The sequence below is a fragment of the Mastigoproctus giganteus genome, chromosome 2 (assembly GCF_048544385.1).
Source record: "Mastigoproctus giganteus isolate SK-2022 chromosome 2, ASM4854438v1, whole genome shotgun sequence".
Lineage (NCBI taxonomy): Eukaryota > Metazoa > Arthropoda > Arachnida > Uropygi > Thelyphonidae > Mastigoproctus > Mastigoproctus giganteus.
Window position 1 is genome coordinate 124,142,275 of NC_143576.1, and position 13,090 is coordinate 124,155,364.

Sequence of the window (13,090 nt, forward strand, 5' to 3'; positions counted from 1 at the left end):
CAAAATGTGCCACGATCTACCATCTCAAAAATTTCATTGCACAAGGTTAAAAAAGTTAATCAGCACATATTGAAAAATGTTGTTTATACATTTTAAAATTCAATACAATTCAGAATTCTTATTTTAAATTCATACCTATTTAAAATTTTAATTTATGCAAAGCTTGTGTCTTCATGTCATCTACCAAACTTTCAAAATCGGGGATATACTGTGATAAGGCCAACCGTAAAGAATCTTCCATATGCAAATCCGTACGAGTAGAGCGATTCTTGTCTTAGTTTGTTTCAAATACGAAAAGGCCGATTCATATAAAAAAAAAAAAAAATTAAATTAAATTTTCTGTTTATACTCTGGCACAACAGCCAAGTCAGTAGAGTTTACAAATACAAATATTTATCGTATTTAGTAGTCACAGGCTCGAACCCCGGTCCACTCAAGGAACGCGTGCTATGCACTCTCGCTCCTGACCACACAGTTACGTCAGACATAGATATGTGGAACAAAAACAGGAATTTAAAAGTTCACTGCATTTTTTTACATTTGGGTACTTTTCTCGGCAAGCATATTTCCAAAACTCATTTTCTGATGATGTGGCTTTTAGGAAGATGTAATAATTTCATTTTCAAGAAAAATATTTTTTCCATGTGAAAATTCGCAGCAATTTTTCTGCAATTTGTTTTGTATATAAGTCGACATTAAATGGATAAGAAATATATTGAAAAATGCCTTCAATTGTTTTAAAATCACTGAATCTGTTTTCAAAATCGTCCACAACAATCTCAATTTCAGAAACATATTTCTCACCATTAAATTCAAAAACAGATGATCTTGCATATTTTCAAAATGGTCGAATTTTTTTTCTTTGAGATCCTTAGCCATTGCCAAAAATTGATATTTATATGCAGAAATACTACTAATGGACATAATTAGAAGGTGGATGACACCAAAATTTTTATTTTTTCCTTGTAATTCCAAATTCAGATCACTTAATTTACTGGTAAAATCTGACAAAAAAGCCAGATCACACAACCACTCCATATCTTGTAGCTGCCTGATAATCATCTCCCCTTTGATCAACAATTATTTTTTAAATTTCATTCAGCAAATTTCGAAATCTCTGTAGAAACTTATTCCAACTCAGTCACCTCACATCTGTGTGTAATATCAGATCTGGTTCATTTTCATCGAGTTGCATTTTGAAAAGTCTCCTTTAAAGAGATTGTCCTCTGATGGAATTCATGATTTTGAAAGCTATGTCCATAACACTTTTAGTATTTAATCTTTTGCTGGCTAACACTTGTTGGTGGATGATACAGTGGTAACTCAAAAAATCTGGGAATTCATCATCCTTTTGGCACAATGCGATGAATCTGTTAAGATGCCCCGTCATTGCTTTAGCTCCATCTGTTGTTACTGATACGAGCTTAAATAGTGGTTATTTAATTTTTTCAATAAAATATTTGAATGAGTTAAAGATATCAAAGACCTCTAAGTACTTTCTTTTAACGAAACCATATCCAGCAGTTCTTCTCTAGTGGCAGAATCGTTGAAAACCATACGAATAAAAATGAGCAACTGAGCTGTATCACTGACATCTGCAGATTCATCCAGTTGTAAAGAAAAGGACACACAATTAGCAATATCAGCACGCAATTGTTTGCTCACATTTTTACTCATTTTTTTCGACGTGTCACATCACAGTATTTCGAGATAATTGCAGATCTTGAAGGGCACTTTTAATTTCATTTTTGTTCTTAAAATTTTCAAAAAGAGAATCTGTTATTTCTAAAAATGCATCTTTGATAAATTGACCATCAGAAAATGATTTGCATTTTTTTGCAAGATGACTCACTTTAAATGATGCTACAGTTACTGCTTTAGATTGTAAATTAGGTGTCATGAAGAAATTTTGTTGTGCGAATAATCTGGATTTTAAGTTCTAATTTATTTTTTCTAAGGTCCCTATTCGGCTGAAAATCCGATTGGTATTTACTATGGAGTGTGTTGAAGTGCCTTTCTAAATTTCCTTTTTTGGGTATAACCAGGAAAGCATTGCAAACCAAACAGCAACATTTTTCTTTCACCATTACAAAAAAGTATTCTAGTTCCCACTCTTGATGAAAATGATACGTTTTACTCTTTTTCGTAGTATTCATTTTAAATCAAAAGGTATTAACATATAAGTACTGTCCAGTTATTAAATCAGCAAAAGCAATGCTTACCGATTAAAACACTAAGTTGCGCGAACTGGAAAAATATTCTGTCTGAACAGCTAACGTAGGATAACTGATGAAGAGGATTCCCGAATCCTTTCCATCAATTATCCTATTTTGGAAAGTTGTTTCCAAAATAACCGGACAAACACACCATTTATTGCTCTGTTTGGTTATATCATTATAAGAATCAGTTTTGAACGCCTTCATGATATTTCTCTAAAGCTATTTCCGGAGGTCACACGACCATAAAACAATAATAAAAACATGCACTTTCCGGTTTATTGGGCTTTTCTGTTAGTGCAATCAAATTATAAGCGGGTAGTAAACTCAATCTTATTCATTTGCAATAATACCGACAGCTGGAATTTACATTATTATGGTGAAATGTGTTTCTCCTTCAATGAAATCTTCAATCATGCAAAAAAAAAAAAAAAAAAATGTCAAAATCTGCTCTTCATTCCTATTTTTGAAGCTTCGTAAAAAAATAAAATAAAATAACACGCAGGTAGCGAAATCCGCTGCGCAATATAAAATTTTGGGGGTATACCTGACCATGCAAATTGAGGGATGACTGTATATTTAAAATTTGTTGTGATCGACCAAAATTAAAGCCGCGATCAACTCATTGGCCACCCCTGGCTTACATAATTGGAATCACAAGAACAGGATGAGCCTACTTCCAATTGGTTGAGGTAAGTTTCACTTTGTTCAAACAACAAGCCTCTGAAAATTCCAAGGATCTGGCATTTAACATGTGTCTAACTTCTAAATTAAAACTGGTTACATTGAGAGCCTCAGTGGTGTATAATTTAGATTCATCATTTAACTTAAAATTCAGCATTATCTAGTTTTGGTCTGCGAGATAATCTGCAAACATGTAGTGACAATTTCATCTCGCCTGTCTTGTTATGAATGGTGTATTTGTGATACGACTAAATGTTGCAGGTGTTAGAATGGCTATACCTGATTGATGTCGAACTAGGTAATTCTCCTAGCAGTTTATTAAATAATCTATATTGTTTACGTCATTTATTTTAATAGTGACTTTATTAGAATTTTTATATTAAAAAAAAAAAAAAAAAAACACCACTAAATTTTGAATACAATAAGAAAACCAATAGCTATAACAAAGTAGCATCATTGTTTTGCTAGTTTTGAAGAGGATTTCTGCAAAGTAAGGTGATTGAATGCCCAGCATGCAAGATGTTTTCCCTTCTCTTATTAAACAAGTATCACCCATGAACATAAAAACCACACAGAGAAATTATGGCTGTTGATGTAGCAACAACTATAATTTCTTTATGAATTTCTATTGGTTCCTTGCCTTTATATTCCATAAAGAACTGGATGACTAGTCTTATTTCTTTTGTGTAGAGTCTAAGCATTTTTATCACTATATAATACTGATCTAATTTGTCACACATCATTCTATAAATGTTCAAAGTTACATTTCCATATCATGTATAGCCTTTAATTTAAAGACTCAGACCTTACTTTCTAATCTTCCCCTGTAAATGGTATTGATCATTTAGTTATTTTTCTACTTTTCTTTTCATTCAAAATGTTAATATTATTTTCATTGAACTAACCCAAACTCAATAAGGAATCCATATATACCTATTAACTGTGCACTTCCCCAAATAAATGGAAGAAACTGATAGTCATCTAAGCTCCAAACACCATGACTTCCTGCAGGTTCCATTCTATACGTCATCTGCAATTTTCTCATTAAAACAAGGTACCTAGAAATTAAAAGCAATATTACATACAGTGCCACTGTTAATTCAGTTCTATCCTTTTTTTTCTTTAATTACTGCAAGAAAGGTAGCATCAATTAATCATCATTACTTAAATACAGCACACTCAGATTCTGAGGGGGAAAAAAATCAAATTCAATATCATAAAAATTGCAGCTTTAAAATAATTTATTTCTGATTGATTACTTTTAACAATCAAAAAATAGAATAATAATAATACCATGCTTCAAATTAAATACTGGTTACTGGACAGCATGATTACTAGCAACAAAGACCCACACCATGTTGAGGCAGACCAAAAAGAACCTGGTGCCTAGTCACAGACCACCCTCAATCGACAAATAATACCAGATTACCTCATCCACAACAGAAGACTGAAAGTCAAGATAGGCCAACTAACCAGCCAGTATCATCAGGAAAACACAAAAAAGAAGCTGATCAGAAAAACTGAAGAGAGTATTCTCGAAAAAAGACGATGTCCACAGCAAGCAAATGACATTAACCAGAAGGTAGAATAATATCTAGATACCACAAAGCAGAACCTTCTTGCACTCAGCAGGAGACTATACCAATAAGAGAAACAAACAACTGGATCCTTGATGAAAAACCAGAGCCTTCTACAGGAGCACTGGACAAGTAGAGGAGGAGAGTAATGGACAACTTGACCAGAAGGGATTCAAGGCGTTCTGGGGCAACCTATGAAGCAACGAAGTTAGACAATGTCTGAGCCCTCTGAACAGATCTAAAAAGAAAGAAAATCAAGGTCATACAACAAGAGTGGCAGAATGGGCAGACAACCAAGAAGTACCACAACTGGCAAACCTGAGGAATAGACAACATTAACATCAACTATTCCTGGGGAACATATAAATACTTAACAGAGCAGCTTAATAGGATGGTAAGTCACCCTGAGACGATCCCCGAGTCTCTAACTCAAGGAATCACCCATCACAAACCTGGCAGAGTACAGACTGATCACTTGTTTCCCACCAATGTACAAGAGCAGATTGCATAAGTAGCCAAGAATATATCAGACCACTTACAGAGCCAGAACATCATGGCCAAATGGCAAAAGGGTAGCAGATAAACAGAGGATGTAAGGAGCAATTGACCATCAATACAACAGTTATGGAGCATGGCTGCAAGAACTGCAACCTGTACACAGCTGACATCAACTATTGCAAGGCCTTCGATTTTGTGCCCCATAGCTGGCTGACAGAAACGTTGAAAGTCTACAAAATCAACCTGACAATGATAAACGTCCTAGAAGCCATGGCATAATGGAGGACCATCAACAAGGTCAAGAACACCATGACTGTACTGATCCCAGTCAAGAGAGGAATCTTCCAGGGAGATGCCCTGAGCTCAATGTACTTTATCTAGCAAGGGTATATCTATACTTCAAGTACCTGAAGTATAGACAGTACTATACTTGTGAAGTATAGATATAGCCTTAAAGAAGAGAGGAAGAACCTATACACCCTCTCCCACCTGAAGTACATGAACAACATTGGGCTCCATGTAGCAAATGAGAAGCAACTCCAAATACTACAGCAGATCACTGAAGAGTTTGGCACTGACATCAAGCTGGAATTCAGACTAGACAATGCAAGACCACGGACTGCATTAGGAAAACCAGTAAGAGTAAACTACAAGACGAAGGCTGGTAAACAGATTGAAGCCATGACAGAGGGAGAGACCTACAAGTTCCTGGGAATGATGCAAGCTGAACATCTAGAACACAAGATCAAAGAGAGCCTGACTGACATCAGACACTGAGAAGCCTACTAAAAGCAAAGCTAAATGGGGGGAACACAGCCAAAGCTATACACATCTACACAGTCTCAGTACTAACATACTCCTTCAGGATCATAGAGTGGACTAACATCTAGCTGGGCAAATCGTGAGGACAATGATGATGAAGAGCTGCCAGCACCATCCAATTGTAGCCCCTGAAAGGCTGATCTCAGCCTATTGACCTTTAGCATTAGCATTAGTAGAGGCATATGATGCAAGAAAGCAAGCTTATTCAGCATCAGCCAAAAAAAAAAAAAAAACACACCACTCCCATTTCACCCCTTCGTTCGCTCGAAATACCTGTCCAGTTGAGCCTTAAATTTGTTTAGGCTATCAACTTCAACAACAAGTGATGGAAGTCGGTTCCACCAGCCAACCACCCGCTGGCCAAAGGCAAATTTCCGCACGTCTATCCGACATCCGTCCTTCCTCAATTTGAATTTATGCCCTCTGAGTTGATTATTCTGAGCAAGATGAAGAATCCCGTTGGCATTGAGCATGCTCAAACCATTCAAAGCCTTATACACCTCTATTAGATCACCTCGCCGGTGCCTAGTCTCCAGACTCTAATTTGCAAAACTTAAGCCTTTCTTCGTAAGAGCAACCCTTTGTTCCATTCACTAATCTTGTTGCCCTTCTCTGTACCCGTTCCAGCAGCTCTACATCCTTCTTGAAATGAGGCCTCCAGACCTGTATACAGTACTCAAGATGTGGCCTAACCATTGCCTTATACAAGGGAATAATCACCTCCTTATCCCTGCTAGAAAAATTCCTGTATATCATTGACAAGACACCATGAGCTACTCTTGCAGCCCGTCTGCACTGCTCAGAGAACTTCATATCTGCCTGCACAATTACCCCAAGGTCCTTTTCATTCTCCACCACTGTCAGTGTAGTACCGCAGAGTTGATACGTTACTCTGGGGTTACTGTTTCCCATATGTAGTACTTTACATTTGTCAATGTTAAACTTCATTTGCCACCTCTCAGCCCATCTGTTCAACCTTTCCAGATCCTGTTGCAGCAGCATAGCGTCAGTGGTGTCCTTAACAACCCTGCCAACCTTTGTATCATCTGCAAACTTGGACATTAAACTTGATATCCCATCATCAATATCATTCATAAACACCGAAAACAACAACGGACCCAACACTGAACCCTGAGGAACTCCACTAATAACATTAGTCCACGTTGAGCAGTGTCCATTGATTACCACTCTCTGTCTTCTGCCACTCAACCATCCCCTTATCCATAGCAGCAATTTGCCTCCAATGCCACACTGCTCCAATTTGTGCAGCAGTCTTCCATGTGGAATAGTATCAAAAGCCTTTCTAAGATCCAAATATATAATATCAAAGTTATTCCATGCATCCAGTTCTTTTGTGACTACATCATAGTATCCAATCAAATTGGTCAGGCAAGACCTGCCCTTAACAAAACCATGCTGCGTCTGAGCTATAACTGAATTCTTGTCTAAATGATCCTGCAGTGCTTCTTTAACCAATGCCTCCATTAATTTACCTGGATTAGAAGTTAAACTAACAGGTCTATAACTACTTGTGTCAGCCTTTGATCCTCCTTTGTGAATTGCGGTTACTTTGCACATCTCCAGTCTAGGGTACCTCCCCTGAGTCCAAAGAAGCTCTCATAATTATGGCTAGGGGTTTGCTTACTTCCTTTGCTGCCTCCTTTAATATAACTGGATAGATCCCATCCACCCCAGGTGCCTTTTTTATGTTTATCCTCAACAATCTCTCCTCCACTTTCCTCTCAGTTATTACAAAATCATCCAGCTCACTGCCAATGTTTACTTTACTACATCATTCTCCTTCCTGAATAACTCCTCATGCGTGAATGTAGATGCAAAATACTCGTTTAGATTGTTAGCACCTGAGCAGGATCCTCAACTGTTGAACCATCAATATCCAGTGGAACAATCTGATTCATCCCTTTCCTTCTTGAGTTTAAATAGGTAAAGAACTCTTTTCTGTTTTTCTTTGCATCCTTTGCCAAGGATTTTTCGTAGTCTGCCTTTGCCTGCCTAATCTCCTTTGTGACTTGGTTACAGACCAACTTATATCTATCATAGGCTTCCATGTCACCCATTAATTTGTATGTATCCCATGCATTTTTCTTCTCTGCCACATGTCTCATTAGTTCATCTGACAACCATTTAGGCCTAAACCTTGAACAATATTTCTTAGTTGGTATGTAAAGCCTGGTAGCCTCCAAGATTAGTTCCTTGAATGCTTCCCATTTTGAGTTTGCTGTTGGTAACATCATCAGTTGGTCCCACTGTATAGAATTTAAATACTGTCTCAGACCATCATAGTCACCTTTGTGAAAACAAAAACCCTTCCCTTTACCTCTGATGGTAGTTACCTCCTTGAGTAAATCCCACTTCAACACACTGTGATCACTGCCACCTAGTGGTTCATTTATCTGCAGATTCTTAATGCATGAAGAATCACTACTGATAATCAGATCAAGAGTATTGCTCCCTCTTGTTGCCTCACGAACATGCTGATGTAGAAAATAATCATCCAATAAATCCACAAAAGCCTTGCTAGTGTGCGAGTGACCAACCCACAAATTCCAGTCAATATCTGGGAAATTAAAATCCCCCATAATAAGACTCTCTGATTTACTGGCCCACTCTATTTCCCTGTACAATATCTTATTATACTCATCAGAGTCATTAGGCCTATAGCTCACTCCTACTCTCAATTTTGATTTCCCTATGCTTATGTCACACCAAACTGACTCGAGACTGCCCTGTCCATCGATGTCGACTGGCTTCACTTCCTTGGACTTTATGTGTTTCTTACCTAATAGCATAATCCCTCCTCCCCTCCTGTCCTGTCTATCCTTTCTATACACATTGTATTCCCCAAGTTCCAGTTCCGCATTCCTTATATCTGTGTTACACCACGTCTCTGATATCCCAACAATATCTGCCTTTGATGTTTTGAGCAATACCTCAAATTCATCAAATTTATTTACCAAACTCCTAGCATTGGTGTACACGCAGGTATACATGCACCTGTTTCTATTCTTGGCTACCCTAACACAACCCATGTGTTTACTTGTACCGCAATGACTTCCAGCAGTCTCTGAAATATCCTGCATCTTGTTTTTCAGGCTTCTGCTCATTTCAATAGAAGCAGTGCAAGAATCACTTCCACCTCTGCCAGTGGCTACTGTTAATCTATTAGTCCTTGTATCCCCCCCAACTAGCAGTTTTCCGACCCACCTAACTCTGCCTCGACAGCATCAGCAAAAATTCTTGCACCCTTTCTATTTAAGTGTATCCCATCCCTGTAGAAGCAATCTCTCCTGTTAACAAGTACAGTCCAGGCTGAAAAAAATTCTACCCCTTGAGCCTTGCACAATCCCTCCAGGGCCGAATTGATCGATAAGGCTCTCATCATATACTCCCTCCTATCGTGTCTGGGCAGAATTGCAGACACTTTCAACTTTAACCCTAATTCACGGCTTTTTTTCAACAGTGACCTGTACTTGCTAAGTAATTCCGCCGGTCTCCTACTCTTAATATCATTAGTGCCAACATGTACAACTATATCACCTTTTGTGCCCTTAAAAGATGATATCCGCTCTACAACGTTATCAACCTTTGCCCCTAGCAGACATACCCTGGTCCTATTCCACCTATCCTTTTTACAAAGCATGTTCCCCGCTTCCCTGACAATAGTCACCAACAACTACTAGTTCCTGTGGGACCAGCGCATTCTGCCTAGGGGGCTGCCTCTGTGTTGCCTGATGACCAAGTGCAAGCTCTGGCGTTGATGTGGGCGGCTGAGAGCTTGATGGGCCCCTCAATTTATTTTCTTCGAGGGCATCCACCCTGTCCTTCAAGCTCTCATATAGGCCCATAACAACGCTGAGTTGTCGCCTGATTTCCTTGCACTCCTTACATCGTGCACACACACAAAGACATCCCCCTTGGCAGTATCATGTCCCGTACCCGACTGCTCCGCAAACATCAAGCAAACAGTGCATTTTAAAAGACTGTGATTCAGAGGGCAACTGCCCCCCTCAGTTCTCCCCTGAACCACAGCACTCCCATTTGCTTGAGCCTTTTGCTTTGTTGCTCTGGTCTGAGTCATGATTCCGATTTAATTCAATAAAATTTCAAAACAAAATTAAATCCTTAAGTTATATCCCAAAACAGTTATAACGCTATATTTATTTTTTCGGTATCTAGTGTTTTCTACGAGTTCCCTTTATATAACTTCCGTATCACGTGTATCACTATAGTTATGTATTAATTATTTGTTACGATTAATCGTTTTATATATATATATATATATATATATATATAGAGTTAAAAGTACAATTTAATTGACAATAAAGTTTATCAAGATTAATAGATTTACTGATTAATTGACAATAATATATTATGCACTATACTACACTAAGCTTATCAAACAACAGAATAAAGTGATTTAAAATTTGATTACTTCCAGAAAACACAACACCAATCTAGCAGGCCATAAGGAAGACAGACAAACAGCATATCCCACTTAACCTCAACAATGAGACCTCACCCAACCAAATAAAAAAAAATGAAAACAGAACATTGAACTAAGAAGGCAACTCCAATGACCTCCATGAAGATTAGATAAGGAGGCTTCCAATGTACAGCTCACCAGTGGGACACTCTTTCCCCGAGATGGAAGCATTCACGTTTGCCATCCAAGACCAGGTAATCAACATCGATAACCACAGAAAATACGGCACGAAGAATGCTGGAATAACAGATGTTGAATGTTCACAATGTGACAACATTTCTGGCCTCAGAAATGATCCAAATATACTCCAATGCAGTACACTTGTAGGCATGACCAGGTTGCCAGGATACATTAGAAGCTAGTGAAGAAATTCTGCACCCTGACTGACAAGAAGGAAAAGACTATCTACCTGAATGACATTAGCAATGGCATATGATGCAAGAAAGCAAGCTTATACAGCATCACCCCCCACACACACACCTATTCATTTGCTCCAAAAGTCTGTCCAGTTCTTCCTTGAATTTACTTAAGCTATCAACTTCCATTACAACAAATGGAAGTTTGTTCCAGCAATCAACCACTCACTGGCCAAAAGCAAATTTCCACACATCTATTCTGCAATTGTCTTTCTTCAATTTGAATTTAAATAAAAATAAATAAATAAATCTGCAGCCATTATCATCCCACTGCAGGATGGAAGCCTCTTCAACAATTCATGTTGACAGAAATGGACCATAATCTGCCACTGGTCCAGTGCAGGTTGGCAGATCAACTGTATTTAGCAGTCAGGGGCTTGAACCCCGGTCTACTCAAAAAGTGTGTGCTACTGCACTCCCACTCCTGACCACTCAGCTATCACTAAGGAGGCCTACTTGGAATTTAAATTTATGCCCTTTCAAGTGAGTAATCTGGGCAAGTGGAAGAATCCCATCAGCACTGAGCTTGCTCAAGCCATTCAAAGCCTTATACACCTCAATCAGATCACCTCACAGGTGCATAGTCTCCAGACATTAAGTGCACTCCTCTGTTCCCTTTACCAATCTTGTTGCCCTTCTCTGCACTTATTACAGTAGCTCTACATCTTCCTAAAATGAGGCCCCCAGACCTGAATGCAGTACTCAAGGTGTGGCCTGACCATTCCTTATACAAAGGGATAATCACCCCCCCCATCCCTGCTAGCAAAGTCAATGTATATTATTGAAAAGACGCCATGAGCTGCTCTGGCAGCCTCTCTGCATCAGATATGAAAACTTTATATCTCACAGCACAATTATCCCCAGGTCATTTTCATTCTCCATTACATTGAGTGTAGTGTCACACAATCAGTGCATTTACTCTGGGGTTATTGCTACCCACATGCAGTACTTTGCATTTGTCAATGTTAAACTTCAGTTGCCACCTCTCCGCCCATCTGTCCAACTTTTCCAGATCCTGTTGCAGCAGCTGTTACTGTCATTAACCCTGCCAACCTTTGTATCATCTGCAAACTTGGACATTAAGCCTGTTATATACCTTCATCAATATCACTGATAAATATAGAAAACAAAAACGGTCCCAACACAGAACCCCAGGGGATTGCACTAATAACATTAGTCCACAATGAGCAGTGTCCATTGCAGTGTTCTCCCCAGGACTTATTGTTCGAGCACGTGACCACCAAATATGGAGAAGGTCAGGGAATGACCACCGCATATCCCCAGAGCAATATGGCCTTAGTTGCTAATGCTCCTAAAAAAAAAAAAAAAAATAAAACAACCCCAGGACTTATCGAATGGGTGCACCGTCAGTTGAATTTAACTGACCGCCCGGCTAAAATTTACGTAATTCTCACAGTACTGTATGGTACTGCTCACTGATCTCGATCAATATTAAATCAAACAAACTATGTGATGGATATCAATGCAACAGGAGCATATAATGTTAAATTATGCAATTTTTGCTCTGGATCGCGTAAGTCACATTTATAAATAAAAGAAAATTTTATAATATTGCGAAGTATTATACTTCCCCACCCAGCTACTTCATAATGCCACCCGGCTGGCAAAATATTTTGGGGAGAATACTGTATTGATTATCACTCTCTGTCTTCTTCCACTCAACCATCCTTTTATCCATAGCAGCAACCATCCTTTTATCCATAGCAGCAACTACCCCCTTAATGCCATACTGCTCCAATTTGTACAATAGCCTTTTATGTGCAACAGTATCAAAAGCTTCCCTGAAATCCAAGTACAGTAGAATCCTATTAAGAAGTTTTCTAAAGGAGTGGAGGTTTAGAACTTCTTACGAGGGGAAAATGACCTAAGGGTATTAAATATTAACTACACAAATAAAAATAAAAAAGATACACATACGTAAGTTAAAGATTTATAAATATTTTACTCTGCCTATGGGAAACATTTTTGAATTGAGGATTTCTAATTGCTTAACATTCTGTTCATTAAACTCATTACTAAGGAGGGATGAACTCCAAAGGAGTTAAAATTTAAAAAAATATAATATAATTAGTATAATCAGTATAATCAATAATTATTATAATCATATAATCAGTATAATTAATAATTAACATTTGTAGCGTTAAAATAAAACTGCCAAGTAGAGACAAATAATTAGGGCAAATACGGTAGATAGACAAAAATACAGTTGTTCTTTAAAGAATTATCAAAAACACTAATGGTAATCTAAAGAAATAAATAAACTATTATAAATTCAGCTTTCAACATATCTTAAAATGTCACGATTACAATAAGACACAACAAAAATCCACTAAGTATTTCAGATTGTTCAGA

The 13,090-nt window shown here is 37.9% G+C and overlaps 1 protein-coding gene across 3 annotated transcripts in view; it reads right to left on the reverse strand.

Moving 5' to 3' along the window:
* Positions 1 to 13,090, reverse strand: part of LOC150089543 (serine/threonine-protein phosphatase 2A activator-like) — a 165,349-nt gene that overhangs the window by 45,017 nt on the left and 107,242 nt on the right. For all 3 annotated transcript variants that reach the window (XM_090368659.1, XM_090368660.1, XM_090368658.1), the window contains exon 7: positions 3,834 to 3,958. In XM_090368659.1, the coding sequence (XP_090224785.1) occupies positions 3,834 to 3,958 (125 nt within the window). The remainder of the gene's footprint in view (positions 1 to 3,833; positions 3,959 to 13,090) is intronic.